General features: G+C 39.2%; 1 protein-coding gene and 1 long non-coding RNA gene across 13 annotated transcripts in view; both read left to right on the forward strand.

Moving 5' to 3' along the window:
- The window catches only part of BBX (BBX high mobility group box domain containing), a 283127-nt gene extending 261820 nt beyond the window's left edge, over positions 1 to 21307 (forward strand). For 9 of the 12 annotated variants that reach the window (XM_082393101.1, XM_082393098.1, XM_082393096.1 and 6 more), the window contains 3 exons: positions 5618 to 5815; positions 7832 to 8018; positions 12224 to 21307. In XM_082393101.1, coding sequence (XP_082249227.1) covers positions 5618 to 5815; positions 7832 to 8018; positions 12224 to 12311 — 473 coding nt within the window. In that variant the 3' untranslated portion in view covers positions 12312 to 21307. The remainder of the gene's footprint in view (positions 1 to 5617; positions 5816 to 7831; positions 8019 to 12223) is intronic. The other 3 variants (XM_082393092.1, XM_082393093.1, XM_082393090.1) reach the window with 2 other exon arrangements.
- The window catches only part of LOC309629289, a 177226-nt gene that overhangs the window by 137950 nt on the left and 17745 nt on the right, over positions 1 to 21531 (forward strand). The gene's annotated exons all lie outside the window — the stretch shown is intronic.

The following is a 21531-nucleotide window of genomic DNA, read 5'->3' on the forward strand; positions in this document are numbered from 1 at the left end:
CCCCTACATTTACTTGTTCAGGTGGTGACTATGTGCTTTGTGAATTATCTAGGCCCTTTACTCCATCCTCTTTCTCACCTATGTCCGTATCATTGCTTATTAAAACTTTACCTTGGATATTATAAATATATAAGGACAGAAAAATGAAACCATAATCAGGACAGTTAGCATGTGTAGGCTATCCCGGGCAAAGGTTAGACAGGAGTTGTTTGTAGCTGATGTCTATAAATGAAATAGTGACTCAACTGAGGCTTCACAGCTGTTAGCCGCTCCTGGCTTCTGTTAAAGTGGATGACTTAAAGTTCACTATCCTTTCTTTACACCACCCTGAGTATAACTGGCTCTGAATTTTTTCCCCCAAAATATTAGAATTTTTCAGGTGTTTAGTAATCACATCTGAGGTTTAAATGCTAAGCTTATAATCTGTTTTAAGCATTCTCCCCATGCTTTTAAAATTCAAAATCGCTAAACCACTTCTTGAAATTTTTGCAGATCATAAAACAAAGATGGCCTATAGGCTAGAGTTAAAGTTTTCAGATAAACCAAGATGACCTCCCTCTGCCACTGTGTTTATCTTTCCACCAACTTATGGTGTCATATGTTCATGCTTAAGGTAGAGGTTTCTAATTGTAGTAATACTGATGGTGATGATTACTATATTGATTTATGTTTCCAGAGGGCTTTCACATATACTTTTTGTAAAAACTAATCTTAACAGCAGCTCCAGTCAATTTAAGGAGACTTTATCAGCCCCAAATACATGATAAGGAATTGAAGCCTGACCAATGTAAGCAGGAAGGGAAGAAACCAGCACTGAAGTACACTGGCCACTGCAGTTTTGATTTTTCAGGTGTTTCTGGATAGCCCTCATTTGTTGAAATTATAAATGCTGTCTTACGAGAAAAAAAAAAAAAAACCTAAACCTCAAACTAGGTATCTCTAAAAGATTAGTTTCTTTGCAATACATAAATCTAATGACAGGGGAGAAAAATCTGGTTTTCTAGTTAGATTTTGAAATATGATCCACACACTCAGGCTAACTTGATCTCTTTTTCCAAGTTCAAAATAGTTGCTTTATAATTTCAGCAAGGTCCCCAGGATCTTATGTAAGACTCATTCATTTGATTCCTGTGTTCCATTCAGCAGTTAACTGCATTTTCAGCTCATGGGAGACTAACCCATGGCAATGAGATTCCAGACTTGGCTATAATAATTTCAGTGCAAGTTTGACTCCTGTAGTTGGCATGTGAATTCATGACTCTGGAGCACTTTAGTGGCCTCCTGGGGTATAGTACAAGCACAGTGCTGCTTTCCCAAAAAACTTACTCTACATTTTGGGAGCAGAGTTTGGAAAACAAGATAGTCTCTGATTGCCACAATCTTAATGTTGCTCCAGGAATCAGCTCACATTATCACCCTCACGTGATATGCTCCAAGTATGTTATGATTATTGTGGAGTGTAAAAATCAGCCCTGTGGACTTGTTTGGTGGTACTTGGGTAGGTTTGTGTGTTCAATTACAAGCCCAAAGAGAAATGACTAATTTGTTTTTAGAGGACAAAACCTTTCTTTTCTCACATTTCCATTAGTTTGGCAGGGAGGGCAAAAAAGGAGCTGCCTTGCTGTCTTGGTATACAACTTTGGGCTCTTTCCCTCTCTGAGTTTTTTTCATTTCCTGTCCCTCACCACTGTTGACCTGAAACTAATAGACTGCCAGTTATTTCTCCAGCAAAGATGGGTTTATTTTGGATCAGCAGAGAATATAAATTTGAGGTGTACAACCATGGTATGCAAGTCCTCACACGTCAAGGGAAGGAGAATTTTATAGGCGGGAAAGAAGTAGGGAAGGCTATGGTAAATCAAGTTCATGGCTTTTCATTGGCTGAGGCCTTGCCAGGAAAGAAGAGAGGAGTCTTTCTTTTTCTGTTGGGCTCTGCTGCCATCACAGGGCATGAGAGCACCCCCTTCTGGTCTCCTGACTCTATTTAATTGAGGTTTCTGTTTATTAATTTTTTGTACCACTAAGCCTTTGTTTTGGATCTTGCAGGTTGGTGGGGAGGACAGTGTATGCAAATCTGAATAAATTGTGTCCCAATAGACCACAATTTCTACATATGGTCAGGGTCCCTATCTGAGATCCTTTTGACCAGCTAGTCTGGAGAGGATGATAAAAGAAGTTTCTCTTTGCTAATGTTGCTGGACTCAGATCTACTGTTCTGTCCCAGACAATTATAGTTGACCCTTGAACAAAGTGAGGGTTAAGGGTACGCCCTCCCCCTTCACCCCCTTGGTCAAAAATTCATGTGTAACTTTACAGCTGGCCCTCCAGGCCCTCCATATCAGCAGGTCTGCATCTGCAGATTTAACCAACTGTGGATTGTGTAGTACTATTGTATGTATTTCTTTAAAAAGATCCACTTATAATTGGACCCGCACAGTTCAAACTTGTGTTGTTCAAGGGTCAACTGTACTTCTTTGACTTAGCCTTACCTGCCTTCCCCAATTCTTCTCTCCTAGGGGAGGGTTCTCCCTGAGCACTGACCCTGAAGACTGTCATCGGTCTAGACCACCAGAAAGACAGGATGTTCTAGGGGTCACCCATGGGTCAAAGCATGGGGTAGACTCACTCTAACCTTCTCTTCCTAACTCCAGCAAGATCACATTACATGTGTTTCTCAAATGTGGATGATCTATAGGCCCTGTGATTACTTCTTGATCTGACAGTAGGTTTAGAGAAGACAACATATAGAGGGGTGGCATTGCCTCCTTTCCAGTGATTTATGAGAACTTCCAATGCATTCTCCTTTTTTGCCTCTTTCACTTGGTCTGCAGCCTGATTCACTGAGTATCTCCCAGCCTCCAGACCTCTGGGACTCGATGATCACTTGTATCTATCGGCCGCCCTGCCTTTGACCCCCTGGCTCCTTGTCTGCTGGTTTCTGAGCTTCCCCTAGTCTCAGTCTGCCTTTAGGCCTGATGCACCTTCCATTTGCAGTCCCTTTGCATCCATCCCCTTGGCTTCTTATTGTGTTTTTACCAATTCATCTGGAACACGTAGGAAAATGAGTAACCCCTGAAAAGAAATTAAAACATCTGACGGCTCACCAAAAACAAAAACCTAACAGTCCTAGTGAAGGGAGTACTCTTCCACAGCCTTGAGACTCTGAAGCTGGCTATAGAAAACACTGGCCAGGACACTGATTCTAGGCTGTGTGGCAAAATAAAAAGAATTTTAGGGCTGGATGGCTCCTTTAGAGCTGATCTAGTCCAGCTTCCATCTTTACATGAAGAAACTGAGACCCCTGGTCCCACAGTTAGTAAATTAAAAAGTCAAGAGTAGAACCTAGGTCTCTCTCTGACTATGTTATTTCCATTATCCCTGGTCTTGTAGAAACCAGGTCATCTTTCCCAGCCCTCTTAGCCCTTTTCTGGTGTCCATGCCTTTTCTTTGACCTCCTTGGATTTTCTTTCCATAAGCAGTAATTTGAATGTAATACACCCTTCAGCTTTGGAATCCTGCTGTACCCTGATCTCCACAAGTTCTGGATTTTTCTGGGAAGAGGTTCATGCTTTTTCTGGAAGATTCATCTATGATTCAGTGATCATACTGGAGAGATCACAAGTTTCCCCCTGTAATCAGAAGGGACAACTGATAGGCCTGGATAAGAAACTAGAATTTTGAAACTTGTGAATATTCAGTAGAGGTTGCTGTAAACTCAGACTTTGGCCTCTTTGTATAGGAGGCTTTGAACTTCAGGGCTAATGCAGAGTCATGAAACTCCTTTGGAGTGTTTCTAACCAAATTATCTTTTCATCTTGCTGGTAGCTTTTATTGAAGTTTAAGTGTAAAAAAAATTTTTTTTAATGCATATGTACTACCACTAGCCTATGTTAACTATCAAAGTATAAATAACTAAGACTGTTTGACCTGGGTATAGACCTACAACTTGAAAGGAGCCTTTTTCCTAATTTTTGATTCCTTGCTTGAAAAAAGGTGTTTGGGAGCATTGCCAAATAGTTTTTGGGTTTTTTTTAAGTAACTGTTATCTTAAGCCTGTCCACACACAGCCATCTATTATGGGATAATATGGTAAGGCCAAGCCACAAATCATGGTATGATTTCTGCTTTACATCCTTTCTCTTGATGTAATTGAAATTATTTCCCACTTGTTTTGGAATAGGAAGCCTGGAATCAAATGCTTGAGGGCAAAGATGTTACTAATTTATAGCCTCCTTTCTCAAGGATGTACCTAAACCCATTAGGGAGCTATATTAAAATTTTTAAATGAAACCTATGTAAGTGTTTATACCAATAAGTGCATGTTTTCACACCCTGAATTGTTCTTGCTCTGTTCCTTTTATTTTAGCTTTTTTTGTCTTCCTACGTTACATATATTGTCTTATTTCCAATGTCTACCTTCGTATCCACCTTCTTATGAGCACCACCAGGTATCCTCCAGGTTAAGTTCGCACAGAGTTTGTCATGTCAAACAAACATGACAGTGTGATTTCCTGAACCACACTCCCCCTTTTCTTTGTCAAAAGCAATTTCTATGCCTGTCTTAAGAGATTGGATAGTTAAAAAATGGAAAGATGCCTCTTTCTCCTGCCCCAAAGCCCTTAGGTCACTGGAATAAAAACAGTCCCAATGAGGAAACGACTGCAAATATATACTCTTAAATGCTTGTTGTACTCACATCTGCATATTCTTGTCTTAATTTAAATTAAGGGGGGAGGGGGAGAGACGAACTCCTAAGGAAATGAGTAAGAAGAGACACAGCATTCCCAACCCATTTGAACTGGGAGCAAAGTCTTTGGTGGCAAGCGTGTTCCTTACTCTTGACACAGTGACTAATAGGGTACAAGTGTGTGCTATTAAATGATTTGCTGGTGTTACAGTTAAAATTAGAGTACCTAAAACTAACCTTTCGGGGTGTCCTGCTGACATGTGGTACTTTATTAAATTATCTCCCTAAAGCACATTCACCTGGTCCTAGAATTCAGCCTATGGGAGAGAGTTTCCATAGGTGCTGGCTTCATCAGTGTTTGCCAGGTCCTTACTGAGTACTCAGTGTGCATAAAAGAAAGTTTCTTTTCTCATCAGTCCAACCTGGAGGTTGAAAGTAAGTGTCCCAATGATAACTGTAAATTTAAGAGGCACATACTTAATATCAGTATCCTCAGAAGAAGAGAAACTTCTTTTATCATCCTTTCCAGACTAGCTGGTCAAAAGGATCTCAGATAGGGACCCTGACCACCTGTAGAAATTGTGGTCTATTGGGACACAGTTTATTCAGATTTGCATACACTATCCACCCCACCAACCTGCAAGATCCAGACACTTAGAAAATCTTACTCCAATGGCCTCTTAGTTAAGTATTCTATTAAAAGATAGAGAGGGCATCCTATCCCTCTGTACTTAATTTATCAAAGCACATATTTAAAGAAATATTTGTTTAAAATTATAGTCAGTATTTCTTTTTTCCATCAATACTCTGAAAACTCTAAATGTAAGTTCTTGTTCAGATAGGTCAGACATTTAGAAATGTTTCCTTCCCAGAGCAACGTTGGTGCCTTGTGTTTTTGTGTGTAACGATATATGGTTTGTCCTATTTCAGCCATATTTTCAGAAGACAAAAACACCACAGAGCCTGCTTATAAGGTTAAAAATGCCCCATCCATTCCCAACACTCCAGAGCCAACAACAACGCAAGAACCCTTGGTGGGCAGTCAAAAGAGAAAAGCAAGGAAAACCAAGATCACACACCTTGTCAGGACAGCAGATGGCCGGGTATCACCAGCAGGAGGTACTTTGGGTAAGACAAGGAAGCTTTAGACAGAGATGACCAGAGCAAACAGGTGGCCATCAGGGCCACAGTGGCCAGAAAATGACTATAATCCAACTGTGGGTCCTCACTGAAAAATGGGTCTGTTCTGTCAGTCTGGTCACAGTAACATTTTCTCTCTCTGGATCTCCTTGAGAACTGGTTTCCTACAGCGTTCTAAACATACATGTTTTAGTCCACGTTTTAAAATCATAGCTCTTTTCCCAAGAGCATATCCGGAATTCCTAGGAAGGAAAGGTAGCTTTTAGGACTGTCAGCTACCTTCTCTTTCTCAGCATGCACAAAAACAGTCTTAAGTAAATTCCCAAAGATCCGAGACTTTTAAAAATACTGGATGAGTCTTTGTCCCTGGCTCACTTTTTAAGTCATTACAAGCCAGATCATCAGGTGTTTAAACCAATGAATTAAGAAAGCTGAGAAAGAAAGCATCCAGCATTTCCTATACCGCTGATTCAGACCACTAAGGGAGCCTGAGAATGCTTCTGGATTTCTTGATTCTCTGGGCTAATCCTTAACCAAATATTAACTTACAGTGAATTTCTCCATTTCAGTCTTGGCCTGTGGTCTGTTTACTGTTCCTGGTGGCCTCTGTGGAATTGCCTGAGGGGCCCGGCTTAAACGAGTGGCACTGAGCTTCCCCCCCTCATATCTAGGGGGTGGTACACCAACTAAGCGTTAGTGGACTTAGCTGCTGCCTTTCTGCCTTTCAGTGCCTCTAGCACCTCATTCTATCAGCCCTGAAGGAGGTGTTCCCCCCCCCTTACCCTAACCCAGTTTCCAGAAAAATGTCAAAGGTCCATAATGACTTCTATAAATAGCAAAAAAAAAATGTTTAAATGAATGCTTTTTGGGAATATTTATAAATAACTGATTTAGGTTAATCTAGTTGGTAGACTTATTGTATGCTGAGATAGAAGTCATTTAGTGAATTTTGTGCACTTGTGTTTTGCATATGCATATGTAGATTGTTAAACCTTAAAGTATATTAAAGACCCCCAATTTTGCTGTCATATACGAAGTGAAACTCAAAGAGGTGGAATTTTGTTTCATAACACATCGAACCACTAAGTAGGATGAGGACTAGAATGTAGTTTTCATGATATTTAGTCCAGAGGGCTCCTCTCCTTCCCTTTCCACTCTGGATTCTGCTCTGTGATTTTCACGTTGTATAAATCGTTATAGCCTCATTTTTGCTTGTAGGAAGAGTGAAAGATTTTAGAAAATATTCCCTTTTATGTAGAAAAGCATATAGCACTTCATGTTCTAATATGTGACATTTACAGCCTTTATCAATTACTTTCTGTAGTTAAAATGTTTTATTATAAAAACCATGGTAAAGATTACTCCTCTTCCTCTCTAATGGCTGTATAAAGTGTACTTATTTCCAACAAATGTATTGGCATAGCATTTCAGCCACCTCTTCATAAATACCAGAGGGCCCTTTGCTTCCTTTCAGTAGGCCTTCAGAACAAAAATAACAGTTTAGGATCTCACTGGAACTGATTAATCTCATTGGGATTAGTTTAGGCCATCCTAAGTGTTGGTAACACAGCATACCGAATGCCCAAGGTACATAGGAGGGCATGTCGTGGCTTCATCAGGAATGTTTGGTCAGTTGAGTTTTTAAGGGCCATTTTACAACATCCACTGGCCCCTCTGCAGAAGTCCCTTGGGTTTTATTTTGGCCACGGTCCATTTTTCCCTTTTTCTCTAAGACTGACCTATGCTTTGTTCTTGGATAAAACACAGTACCTCCACTCAGCTTCAGGGCATGGTGCTGCCCGTGGTTGCAGTTGAGCTTAATAAAAGAGTTTTATTCCCATGGAAGAAGAGATTCTGTAAAAGCCTTAATATTCGGTGGATGACAGAAGTGAACAGTAAAGCATATTAGCTCATTTCACATTGTCTGACACTGAGTTTTCTCTGCGTCCCTTCTCTGGAGAGGACAGAGCGATCCTCTCATGATGAATTTCCCTTTCGTTACAGATGACAAACCAAAGGAACAACTGCAGAGGAGTCTTGCTAAGGTGACCGAGACAGGCTGCAATGACGAATGCTCACACAACCGGGAGGCCACGGAGACGCGGAGCAGCACCCCGGAGATGCCAGCCGTGTCTGCGTTCTTCAGCCTCGCTGCACTGGCCGAAGTGGCCGCCATGGAAAATGTGCATAGGTTAGCAGTGGGAAACCTCGCTGCCCTGGGTTCTGGGGATCTTGTTCAACTTCACCCCCTTTCACGGAACACGGGTGGAGACAGTGATATGGAAGCCCAAATCATCCTTTCTGATGTGATTTGTGATATTTTTCACAATGATTGGGGTTCGGGAGACTTTTGTTTACGAGGTGTTAACAAAAGTATATATACTATTTAGCAGTGTGGGAAAATATAAGAGAGTATTGCCCACCAAGTATTTTACTTTGAACATAGTATTATTCTGTGGTTAAGCTTCATTTCTGAAAAAGCCTGAGAGAGCAGAGAAGCAATATTATCTAATCATTAGAGCTTTAGAGTCAGGTCTCAGACCTGAGCTTGAGTCCTACCTCTGTCACCTGAAAACTGTAAGGCCTTGAGCAAGCTCATTCACTTCTCTGTCCTCTGTTTCTTCTTTTATACTATGGCTGTAAGTGGTTCTCATTTCTTAGAGATGTTATATAGAATAAATCTAGTGTCCCAGTACTGGCACATGGTAACAGCCCCATTGAGGATGGCGTTGGTGGTACTAGCGGAAGAAAACAGTGTGGTTCAGGAAAAAGAGCATCTCAGCATCTGACTCATGGAAGGCAGAAGGCCTGGATTTTTCTTCAGCTCTCTGTGTTTGTTAAAAAGTCATTTATTTCTCTGGGCCTCAGTTTTCTCATCTTCTGTTTAGCATAACGATATCCCCAAAGAATCACAAAGTTGTAAGGATCAGATGAGACCAGATATGAAAGCCTTTTGAACTCAGTGAAGCCCCACAGAAAGTATATTAAGTTCTAAGTATATAATTGGGTGTTCTGCTACTTAATGGATCCTTTGGGAAGATAAAAAAGCCTTTTGTAAATTCAGGTATTTCTTGTTTTTATTCAAAGTGGATTACCCACAGATGAGTTCTTTCTTAGGTTTTCGGTCTTCAGTCCAACAGAGCTTGAAATCTACCCCAACGTGTCTACCCATCTGTCAGGCTCCATTTTCCTTCACATCCAGGTTTAGGAGACCCCAGTGGAAGCTTTGTTTGCCTCTTGCTGTTTACCTGTCATATTATAGTTCTAGTGCTTCCTCACAAATAGCCTCTAGATGTTTCCAAGAAGTCAAATTCCTTTTCATGTGTACACTGCAAGTGCCTAATAGCAAGTGAACGGTGACAGACATTGTTAAAATCTGTTCAGGTCTCTGAGGGAGATAATGCACAAACACTTCTCCACTCATGGAGTTTTACAGTCGAGCACAGAGGACAAACTCATAACGCATGCAAAAAGAATTAAAAATATGCCTGAGTGTTATTAAGTGCCCCCATAAATTGTGGGAATAAGAGGTTATGTAAGAATTCAGAGGGGGGTCATAATCCAGGGCTCAGGAAGGGCTACCACACAGTCACCTTTGCTGCTGCCAGCGTCCCCTTCTGAGCATGACTGGTGACACCTCTGCTCTATTAACCAGCCGCCCCCGCCCCAGTGACTTCCAGCTGCAGCAGCAGAAAGCGGCAGCAAGCCTTTCCAATGTCACCACCACCTTCCTCTCTGTGCTGCGGTCACGTGGAATCGCTTACTCCCGTCCAGATAAGCCCGCTTCTTGCCTTTGTGCGTCCTCCTCTCGGGTGAACAGCCTGTCTATCTTTTGTCCTCTTCTCTCAGTCTTCCTCCCGAAGTCTTGCACGCTCTCTGTGCACACCTCTCTTAGACCAGCTGCCACACTACTGGGTTGTAGTTTTTTGTTGATGCATCTGTCTCCTTCCAGTATGCTTTGAAAGCAAAGCACTGGTTTTATTCTTCATGTACACAGCTTCCTTAGTTCCTGTTACACAATGGACGAATGAACAAATGAATGGGTGAATGAATAAATGAGGTGTTCTTGAGAATGACTGCCTAAGTTAGCTAGCAGGCATAGAAAAAATGGTGTGAGTAAAGGTTCTTTTTTTTTTTTTTACATCTCCCATCAGCAAGAGAAAATATTGCCTATTAGAATTTTACTATCAACCTAACAAATGGTTAGTGTTCTTACTATCTAGACAGGCAGCCTTGGAGAATCTTAGTTGTAACTTCAGCGGTTAAGCTGTTAAAGCAGAGCTCCCAGCCGTCCCTCCACCTGCAGGCTTAATGTAATTGTACCTGGGTTGCCCATCAATTAATTATTGCTTAGGAATCACCTAGTTCATAATTTAGAGGGTGGTCGACAGAGTCAGGGGTAAACGTATATTACCTGCATTCTTGCCACAAGAAATCTTAATATTGGGTTCAGAAACCCAACATAGAAAAGCAGTTTTACAGAATGCAGGAAGTAGGAAATTGGAATTCACCTTTGTTGAGAGCCTGTTTATTTACTAGGAGTTTTATAAGGATGGAAGCTCATTACATTTATTCTTAAAATCAGCTCTGCCACGTGCGTCTTTTTAGTTCCATTTTAATGATGGTACAGGCGGTTAATTAACTTGCTAAGAGCACACAGCTAAACTTGAGTCAAGATCTGAATCCAAGTCTTTGAACTTCATTGTCTTTGCCTTTGCTGTAGCGTGCCACTTAAGCAAGCATCTGTCATGTCATAGAGACTCTTGGGGAATCTCACCTGACCTTCCCCTGGGAGCTGGAACCATCACTTCGTGGCAGCCCCGTCATGCTCCTACCTCCTTTTCTTTTTCCACTGAGTAAGCTGGGCTTTCACCCCAATTTCTCTCTCTCCCTCTTGCTCGCTCTTTTTTTTTTTTGCATTGTACTTTTCATCTTTCACTTTTTTTTTCTTTGTATGTTTCCTTTTCCAATACTTGTTAAATTTTTTTTTTGCTTTCGTAATATTGTTACATATTCAATCTTAAAAGTAAAAAACAGCATTTTAATTTCATCTTTCTCGAACAAAGAGTTGAACATATTGAAGAGTTGGTTCTTACAGCATCCCCACGTAAATAAACAGATTAATCCAGAGACTTGATTATAACACGTTTTGTTTTTCTAAACTCCTAATATCTTAAGCTAAGTGATCATTGGATTCTGAAATCCCCAAATGTAATCTATCTGAAATTAATTTTCTTTTTTGTTCATCAAGAAAAAGAAAATGGGATATAGTTATGGAGAGATACAATCTGAATTTTAAAATAGCTCCTTTTATTTCACGTAATCTGAAGAAGATACTGTATTGAAACGGTCAAACCAGTGCAAACACTGCTGCTCTATCCCATATTTTCAGCACAGTACTGTGCACTGCAGACCATCGTAGGCCAGAGCAGTGAGTATGCATTGTTGAGGCTTGGGAAACCTATTAGGAAGTGTCAAGGAGGTGCCCAATCCTATCGTTTTAGAACGAGAAGCTCTATAGAAAGTACCAAGAAATTTTCTTATAACCATGAAGTAAATCGTATTTTTCTTCCTACTCATTAAACAACAAGCTGAATGAAAAATAACTGTTTGATCTACATCTGTTTGATGTAGATCCAATCCAAATGATAAGAATTTCCATGAATTTTTTTAAGTCTTGTCTAGAGTTCTCTCTCCATACGTGTTGATTTTGGCCCAAGTTGATTGGATTTTCTCACACACTAAGATTCAGAGTCGGTACTTGCCTTCTTCCCTATGCATTCTCCCTCCATATGCCTTTGAGACTTCTCTTTCGTTAGGGGGGTTTCAGTGTTTTCTTTTCATTCATTTTTTAAGTCACAGTTTACCTCTGTCTGCAGAGGCCATCCCTTTTACTGGCCTTAAGTTTTGAAATCGGGCTTATTATTATATATCTCAAGAAATGAGCCCGAAGGTTATCGGTTAGTATAGGAGAGTCTTCTTCCCCTTGGGCAAGTCAAGGAAAGGAATGTGTCATTTTTTAATATAAGTAGATCCAGAGGAAAATTGTCATCCTAGAACCATAGCCCTTGACTGAAAGTCTTCCACTTCCTGGGAATTTCCCCAAATCTGTTGGTGCTTCAGGTTTTGTCTCTACATAATGGAGGTGGTTGTTTGGGGGCAGAGTATGTTGTTGAGTTGTAGGAGAGGAACTGAGATAAGAAATCCTTAAAAAAGAAAAATAGAGAAGCTTTAAGAATAAAAACAGTTTTAGTTAAACGGTGTAAGTAGTAAGTCAGTAGCTATTAAACAAGATATATTGGAAAGCTTTTCTTGGTCATTTCATCATCCTCTCCTATTTCTGATAATGTACTCTCAATAAGTGATTTCTCTCTTTTTCTTCCTCTTATTTTACAGAGGTCAGAGATCAACTCCGCTCACCCATGATGGACAGCCAAAAGAAATGCCACAGGCTCCTGTACTTATTTCTTGCGCTGACCAGTGAAGCGCCCTTTAATTGTAAAACATTGTGCTTTACCTACTACCCTAGCCTTGTCTTTACTGAGAGATGCTAGTGAGTCCATGTGGTGGAAAATATAGACTGCAAACAAGTGCTTGTTGCCCTACACGGCCCAGATTCACTTGAAGCAGAAGTTGGCACCCTGGGCCAGTTTGTTCTTTCAGCACCCAGAGTCTTTGAGGGTGATGTTATCTGTCTGATAATGAGCAGGAACGGGATGATCCTAGAGCTTTGCTTTCTATTGAAGGCTTTTGATGGTAACAGGTGGTAACTTGGTAAAAGGCTGCCTTTACTGTAGCTCATCCAGCATCTCTTTTACCAACCAGAGAGTGTGAAACTAGTTTCGTATATTACCTAGTTATTCTTTCAAAACAAAAACAAAAAACAAAAAAACAAAAACTGACACACTGCACTAGTTATTATTAGATATTCTTAGTCTTTTTTGTACATGGAGATTTATGTTCTAAGATGGTTTATATAATAGGTTATACCTACATTTATATTGTAGAATAATATTAAAAAGCCTGTTCCAGAGACTCCCAAGCAGCACGGGCAGGCAGATGTACCATTGTTAGCGGTGTATGCTCGGCCTCGTGGTCCATATATTCTGCACTTTTATATTTGCCACCAGAGTGGTAGTTTGCTGGCAAAAAGAGAACGAGAGAGAAGAAGAAACATTACAGTTCTTACAAGCAGAATTTTTTTCCTAGCCTTGAGTGACCAAGAAGAATTTGCTTGGGGCAAATTGTGGCGAATATTTTCCCAGACAGGGGAAGAGTCCAGCAGATTACAGATTACTGATGTTTTTCATGCCTTGAGGATTCTTTTATTTTTACACAGGGGTCTGAGTGACCAATGGATCGTTCATACAGACAAAAAAAGAAAAATATTATTCAGAAGTGACCTTAGTATTACTTCACTATTCAGAACACATTGAAGACACACTCACTTCGTGTGGACTTTGAGCTACAGACCTTTTACATCCATCCCAGACAGACTGGACGGGTAGCAATTGCTATGCACAGCCTAATTGGCACTGCAGGTTTTTAGAGCCATTTTGAGTTTTTGTGGTTACGGAGGTATTGAGTAAATGATGAGGGAGGTGTGCCTGACCAGAGTGGGACTTGCAGTTATAGATCCACCTGCAAGTTTCCTGTTTCCTTTTCATGTTTTGTTGCTTTTGAACGTAAAACCAACCATACATATGCCAGTGCAAGTGGATAAACTGGCTTAGAACATTCAACATATTGACTCCACCACCTGATGTTCACAGTATCTTGTTTCTTAGCAACAGATGCAAAGTGATAAATCAGAATTAGTCGGCGGCTACAGATTTTACAGGGTATTTGTTCCATAGCACAAAGTATTTCCCCACTCTTGCATCACAGCACAAACTACCAAATTTTAATTATTGGATTCCAGCAATAATTTTTACTGGTTTTCAAACTGGCGGAATTTTGATAGTGTTAGTTCAAGTTTGAAGCTTTTGAATTAGATCTCTAAATGGTGACAGTGTACAAGGTTTTATCTAGCTTTCTTATTTATACTTGACTGAACTGTAATGATGATTTTTTTTCTAATCGTAATTTGACCTAATAGCCATACAAAAAAATGACTCTTATTAGTACTGACTAGGTTTAGCTTTTCACGGTTGTAGATATTACTTCAGTTTCGGTGCTGGAAAATATGTACAACATACTAACAGAATTGAAAAAGAATAGAGAGATTTGGGCCTTTTTTTCAAAGCAGGTAGAGAGGGCATCAGGGCATTGGAATGGTGTCCTCAAAAATGCATATTCCTTGTGGGCATGGAGGAAGAAGGAATTAGTAAGCAAGGTTAATCAGAGGCAGAAGCTTAGCCCCATTCACATAGAAATAAATCAGGTGAGCAACCCCAGATTTTAGCATGAGATTTTTACTATGATGCCGTTGTATTAATATTTTCTAAATTTCGAAACACAAAGTTAATGTTTGAAAATTGCTGGGTCCCAGTGTTGGTGGCTGTTGGAGTTTCTGGACCACTTGCTAGCAGTGATTTAAAAATTATAATTAGCTGAAATCCAAAAAAAAAAAAAAAAAATCAACAACAAAAATTGTTTGGTGCAGAACATGCACCTTGACAATGGTACTAACTTGTTATTCTCTAGAACATGTTAGAATAGATCTATTTTTGCCAGAGCCCTCTCCTCCAGTCCTCTGATTACATTTCACTAGAGTTCCTTAAGAGAGTGCTGTATATTCATGGGACCTTTTTTAAAAAGAAGCAAAACAGAAGATTACTTTTTTCTATGTGATTAATATATCTTACTTGATCTGCTTTTCCTAAACCTCAGTGGCTTTTCCCTTAGGCAGGGGTCGGGGTGGAGGGCAACCTACTGGATATGACTGTTTTCAGATACTTTAGAAAAAAAACAAAAACAAAAAAAAAACACCTTTTTGTAGAAATGCTTAATTTTTAAGCGGTTAGGCACTGAGAGTAGCAGAAATCCTGCAAAGCTTTATAGTCTTTTAGACACTCACCTTGTCATTTCTCTGAGTAAAGTCTTGATTTCAAAAATAGTGCTTTTCTTATGCCCTGAATCCACTGGAGAGGGGTGTTGGTATTTTCAGGTAACAACATTTGTTAGCACAAATATTGCAGACCAACATGTAGTACCCTCCCCCATTTATCATTTTCATTTCACTCCTCTCATTCTTTTTTATTTTGGAAAATCATATTGCTATGGTGTGTACCTTAATCTGCCAGCAAACACCATCTACACTAACATTTGTCCCACAAGCATCCTCAAGAGAAAAAGTTGTTGCACCTTATGTATATCTCAAGCAAACCAAAATATGATGCTCTTCTGCTTTTGTTTTATTCTAAATTGTTGTATCATATCTTTCTGAAACCATTCTGAATCTAGTTGAAATTATCAATATTTATGCTTTTAACCTTAATTTCTGGATTCAAACCTGTATATAAATCTTTTGAAAAAAATTGTCCTAGCCCTTCTCTGTGTTGCTGGAAGTGGATGATTTAGTCTCAGATGGAGACACAGTACTGTTCCAGTTTTCTTTAGCCTTTTATTTATTTAGTTATTCTGGGTATTTTCCTATGTAATTTTGAAGTGTGTAGAGTATATTATAGTTACTGAAGCTGCAGCTCTAAGAAGCTGAGTGAAAGAGAGAAAATACTGTAAGACACCCTTCTTAAGTGTTTATTTGTTTGGATAACTGTAATGAGGCCAGGAAAAGGAAAAAGGTCCCACAGCCACTTTGAAGACACAGGTTCTTATCCCCAAACTAGATTAGTTCCCAGATTTTAGATCAAAATGGTGAATTCTTTAAAGCCCTCTTTTTTAAAGGATATATCATTACCGTTGTAATTCTGACAGTCTTTCCCCCCCCCCCCCCCGAAAATATATTTATTTAATTCCGTCAGATGAGCTTTCTACCAGTGCCCCCTCAAAGCCATGCTGAACTCATTCCCACGTTATCACTGTTATTATAGTTCCTGCCATTAAAACTGCTGCAGAGAAAAAAAGTGATGGAACACTATGAACAAAAAGGAGCATCTGAACTGGTCCGGTTATTTAGAATCCAACTTGTGTAATCCCCGTCACTCTCTTATCAAGTCAGATGTCACTCTGCCTGAGTCATAGAACATTTTGTTTGCACTCTGTAGTCCTTGGCTTATCCTCTGGAAATGTTTGCACCTATGTAAAATCTCAAGCAAATTATAAATCGATACAGCACTAGGAGTAAGCTGAAAACTGAATGACATGTTTTGTTTATACAGTTCCGGGGGAGGGATGGGGAATATCAAGTAACTCTGTTCCAAGTTTGGCATTTGGCATTAATGTGAAGCAGTGGGACCATGCTGCCTGCTAAACTACTGTATGAATCCTAAGTGTTCTGGAGACCAGCGGCTGGAGGCTGGAGGCCAGCATCCATACAGCCAAGGGGAAGCGTCGCCGCTTCGTGGGGGAAGAGGAAGGAAGTCGTGCAAGGCCTGGAGTCATCACTCGTGAAGGGGAAGTCGGGGTGTACGTGACGCTGTGAGGAGGCTCACCTTTGATTGCACTGCTCCACCGAGCCCTCAGATGAGGCCAATCCTAATGGGCTACCTCGGCTTTAACGGTTAATTTCAGTAAGTCCTGTTTCAAAGGTTTGTCTTTTTTTGCTTCTACCTTCAGTGCCACTATTTTCCGCTGCAGTGTTTTGACTTCCCAAACCACCTTCTCCAGAGAGAACAATGTATTGCTGAAAATGGGCAGTAGAAAAAGCAAATGCTCTTATTACATTTGACCTATAAAGTATTCAGAGTGACTGCTAGGTGGGAATTAAAATTTAGCTTTCCCCACATAGGATCTTGTTTTGCACCTTATAAAGAGTGTACTAATTGTTAATTAGGTGTTGCTTTTATTTATACAAGCATTCCCAAAGAATTAGATTTGGATTTTGTGTTTATTTGAGTTTGGGGATTTTTTTTTTTTTTTTTTACAGTTATCTTATTTAGATTGACTAACATCATACTTATAATAAAAAAAGAAACAGTTGTTCAGTTCATCTTACCAGATATGTCTGGTGAAGTATTCAGGGTTTGATGGACTGCTTAGCTTTTATATAGTTTGGAAGTGATAGCGAAGTTTATTATACCCCGTATTAAATGACCTTGTCCTTTTCACTGGGGACATTATCTTACATTTTAGAAAAAGAAGCAGCAAAAGAGTGAACAACAAGACAAGTACATTTGATTCCCCTCATACGCCTCCATCTGTTTGTGCTACGCTTTCCTTAAAAATATAAATACACATTTTCTTCACACATACAAAAAAGTTTCCTCCCCTGGCCAAATTTTATTTCTGGTGGTATGATTTATACTAATAATTGAAAAGAGGAAACCTTGTACTTAGAAGTTCGGTGGCCACTGCTTTCTTGTTGCAGTCAGTGGTCAAAATTGATCCTGCCCTTAAATTGATCTTTATGCACAGAATTAGTTATTGTGAACATTACTACTCTTTCCAAAGATTTTCTAATAACTTGGGCCAGAACTGGTTACCGAGGAGCAAGGACCTAATTCCATGCCTCCACACGCCCCCACTGCACCGCACCACACATCTTACCTCACAAGCTCTAACCTAAATCACAGAGGCACGCGTTTCGTGGACTAACCATGACCTCCCCTTGCGGCCCCAGGGGGGTGCTCACGTCCCCTGACACCTCACTTTAGTGCCTCAGCTCGCAGCGGCAGAACTGGGGTGGGGGATTGTGATCTGGAGCTCAGCACATGCTCGGCAACATGTTTCTCATTTCCTTAGCACTAATGTCTTGCTCTCAGGAATCTGTCAAAAAGGAATAAAAATCACCTGAGAGTCCACATACCAGATTATGAACTTTTCCCATAGGTTTGAATTGCTTACTTACCTGTCATAAATTAACCACAGCTTCATTTGACCACCAGGTCTTAAGTCTGTTGACAGTTTTCAGCATGACCGAATCGCTCATTTTTTTTGCTTTCAGAAATTGGCTTGGTTCTCTTTAGAGTTGGTGTAAACATGCCATGTAATAAATGATTTCCACTTAATGGTACAACAGAATTATTGCTTTCTTAGATGTATGTGTAGTAAAAGTCAATATACACATTTATATAATTTCTTTCTTCAAAATCTTATACTTAATTTGATATTTCTAAAAATTGCACATGTAAGTCATGTGTATAACATGCTAAAGTACTTTAACTGTGATCTTAAAACTGAATAAAAAATATTTAATAAAAATTTGAAATATTTTAAAGATATTATTCAATTTTTTTTTTTTTTTTGGTTCACACTACTGGCCATAGTGTATGTGCCTTCAATATACCATATTTGCTAAAAACAGTAGGGAAAATACTTTAATACAAATAAGACCTTTCAACTATTTTAGAATACCAAATGATGGTCTCCCCTAAACTTTACCTGAGATTCACCATTGTATGAGCAGCGCTGGTTGCTTTTGCCGAACGTGTGGAGCAGAAATCAGCCCTACAGAAGAAGGAAAACATGCTTCAGTCTGCTGCACAGGAGGAGAGGCTCCTTGGGAAAGTGTGACCTGCCTGAGCATACCATCTTTCCCCGAACTGTAATAAAAGGATGGAAGTAGTATCGTTAAGAACTGTAGTATAAACTCAGGCCTCAAGTTTGGTGAATATGATGTTCCTGAACCTTAGAACCTTGGATATGCTTTTTTTTTTTTTTTTTTTAAATCCTTTGGCTTGGCACACAATTGTGCGCATGCACACACAGTGTATAAATACATATATAGTATAATTATGTCACAGCCGTTGCATTCAGACAGACTTGGCTCCAAAGTGTGGCTCCACCCATTTACCGCTGGGTTTCTTAACCTCCCTGAATCGCACTTCACTTACCTAAATGATGGTGGTTAATAATAACTTCTTAACACCACTACTGGGATGAAAAGGAAATACATATGAAAATGTTCGCATGGGGCCTGTAACGGAAATGCCCATTAAGTGGTAATTGTTGACTGTATTATATTTATTCCAACTGGAAGGTTGACATGTTAGTGTATTCAAAAGAGATGCTAAGTATAACTTCGTCTTCAGAATGAACTAGGGTCCTGATGCCTTAGGGATAAGCTGTTTGGATTTGATGTTGTGGAAAACTCACGGTAGGTTAAGTTCACATAGCTAACTCATACTTGTATATGTAGCACTATAAGATTTTTCTGTAAAATCTGTCTGCCTAATGAATTACATTTTCTAATACTCCAGCACACTTCCTTTGAATTATTGAGAATAAAATGTATTGGGGGAATATAAATTCTGTTAGGAAAAAGGGTGATAATGTGCATATGTGTGTGGTTTTATGATCCTGCATATACAATCACATCTGTCCTTCTGGGTAGAACATGAAATCTCTTGCAAGGAACAATAAAATGGTTCTTATCAATAAGTGAGCTAAAACTAATACTACTGACTCTCTTCCATGCATATTGAACAAAGGTAAAGTTGCTGATCATAATGTATTGGAAACCTTGTCACCTTTTTGAAATATGGAAATTTTCAAATATATGCAAAGATAGAGCGGCTAGTATACTGAACTCCACGTACCCATCACCCAACCTCAAGCACCTGCATTTCCTTGATTCCTTCATCTGTATTTCACCCGTTTTCCTCCATTTCGTCCCCCAACCCCAGATACGCATATCCCAGAAGTGTGATTTCATGTATAAATACTTCAGATAGTCTTTAAAAACAAATATTTTGATATGCACAAATATTCATTTTAAGTATCACCTCACGATTCCAAAAGTATGTTTCTTGTCCAAAGCAAAAGGAATTCATGAGCCACAGCAATGCTGGAGTGAAGATAATTTGGAATTAGAAAACGCTGTTCAAATTGGCTATCTCTGTATTTGACATTTTTAATTTACAGTTTCTAAACAGATTTTAAGAAAAATGGCCTTAGCATGCTATTTATTTATTTAATTTATTTAGGTCTTGCTTTCTATGATTTTGTTGTAGTTAATGTCTAAAAAGGCCCAAGGACTACAACTTATAACTATATAAAACTTTTATAAATTTACTGTGTCCTTTACACTTTTCCCTCCAACCCTGTCCCTGCTGCATTTTCTGTCTCAGACTTTTAAGAGTGAAATCTGTTCTTGTAGGGGAGAGGTAGAGACAAAATATTAGATGAACTTTGGAAGGCAGGTTGCCAAAGACTAAAAATCTGCAGTCCTGGGTCAACAGGCCAGAAATTAAAGCATAAAGTGAAATCCCTTGCTGGAAGAGATAAAATGATAATTCCTACTTTAAGGCTCATCTATTCAGCGATCCCTTACCCTAGAGAATTTCACAAAAGGTCATTTTGTCTCAGGATCATGTATTGCAAAGTCAGAAGAGAAAATGTGGGGATTGAAAGTTTCTTGAGAATGATGGAGGATGAAAGGGGGAAGGGGAAATTTCATACAAACAGGTCTTTAGAGTTCAGTGTCTAAAAGTCAAAATGGTTTTGAAGCCAAAGTCAAATGGTTTTAAAGCCAGCATGAAAATATTTCCAAGAAATATGCTTGAGTATAATTTCTTGATTTTTTCCTACTATTGGGCATCATATCTGTGGTGCTTATGAAAGACATTAAACAGATAACAATTCATACCTTCCAGAAATAAACATATGAAAGCACTGAAAAAATACATTAAAAACAATTAAAATATACTCAGTAGATACAAAAATAGGTAATAATTTACCATCTAATATGAAGCATCTATTTGAAATATAATAGAAAAGCAAAACTGATATAATTAAATTTTTTTTCCTCCGAGATATAATCTTTGAGATAAATACTGGAGAAGTTTAGATGGAGTTTTACAAAATAACTTTAAACTTTCACTTCTCCCATACTGTATCTTGGCTTAGGTATTTATAACAATATATTAAAAATAAAAGTGATACTCTGACAAGTCCTCAGAAATCTAAACCCCTCTTGTAAATAGAATATGAAGTACTTAACACACCAATCCTAGCCTCACCTGTATTAAACCTGTATTGTGTATCAGTCAAAATCAAAACTGTGTTGTTAGAATAAAATGCCTTAAAAACAGTTCTTCATCCACTTCTCTGTTTCAGAGCCCATGAAAATTAGTTCACTCACTTGCTTTGGCTCCAGAAGAGTTCTTTACCGATATGGCACGGCCATTAAATTGCTGTCATGCTCTTACAACAATCCAGTCGTTCCGCAAATCTGCGGCGGAGGCCTGCTATTGGATCGCTAATCACCAACAAGACAGTCTTCTGAGGATACATAATCTCGTGGGGTTTAGAAATGGTCCACTGAAATACAATACAGATGAGGCTGGGCATGGAAATCAAAGACTGTCAGAAAGAAGTTACATATAAGTGCATGTGAAACTTGATAATCTGCATTTTGAAGACTTTTTAAAAAATGGGTGTGTTACTGTTTTACTTTAAAAGAATAAAATTCTTTTAATTACTCAGATCTCTGAGAATGACAAAAATGTGATAAAAGCCTTTGGGGACTATCCATGATGCAGCATATGTTTCTTTTATGTGTGTCCCAGGGTATGGAACCTCCCAGCTATGCTAATTCCGGGACTGATGTGCAGTTAAGATAGCACATCGGCTACAACCTTGCCATGACGTCTGGAGAATATCTGAAATCGCAAGGTTAAGCATCACAGTTTAAGCATTTGGCC

The sequence above is a fragment of the Balaenoptera borealis genome, assembly GCF_965194805.1.
Source record: "Balaenoptera borealis genome assembly, chromosome: 5".
Lineage (NCBI taxonomy): Eukaryota > Metazoa > Chordata > Mammalia > Artiodactyla > Balaenopteridae > Balaenoptera > Balaenoptera borealis.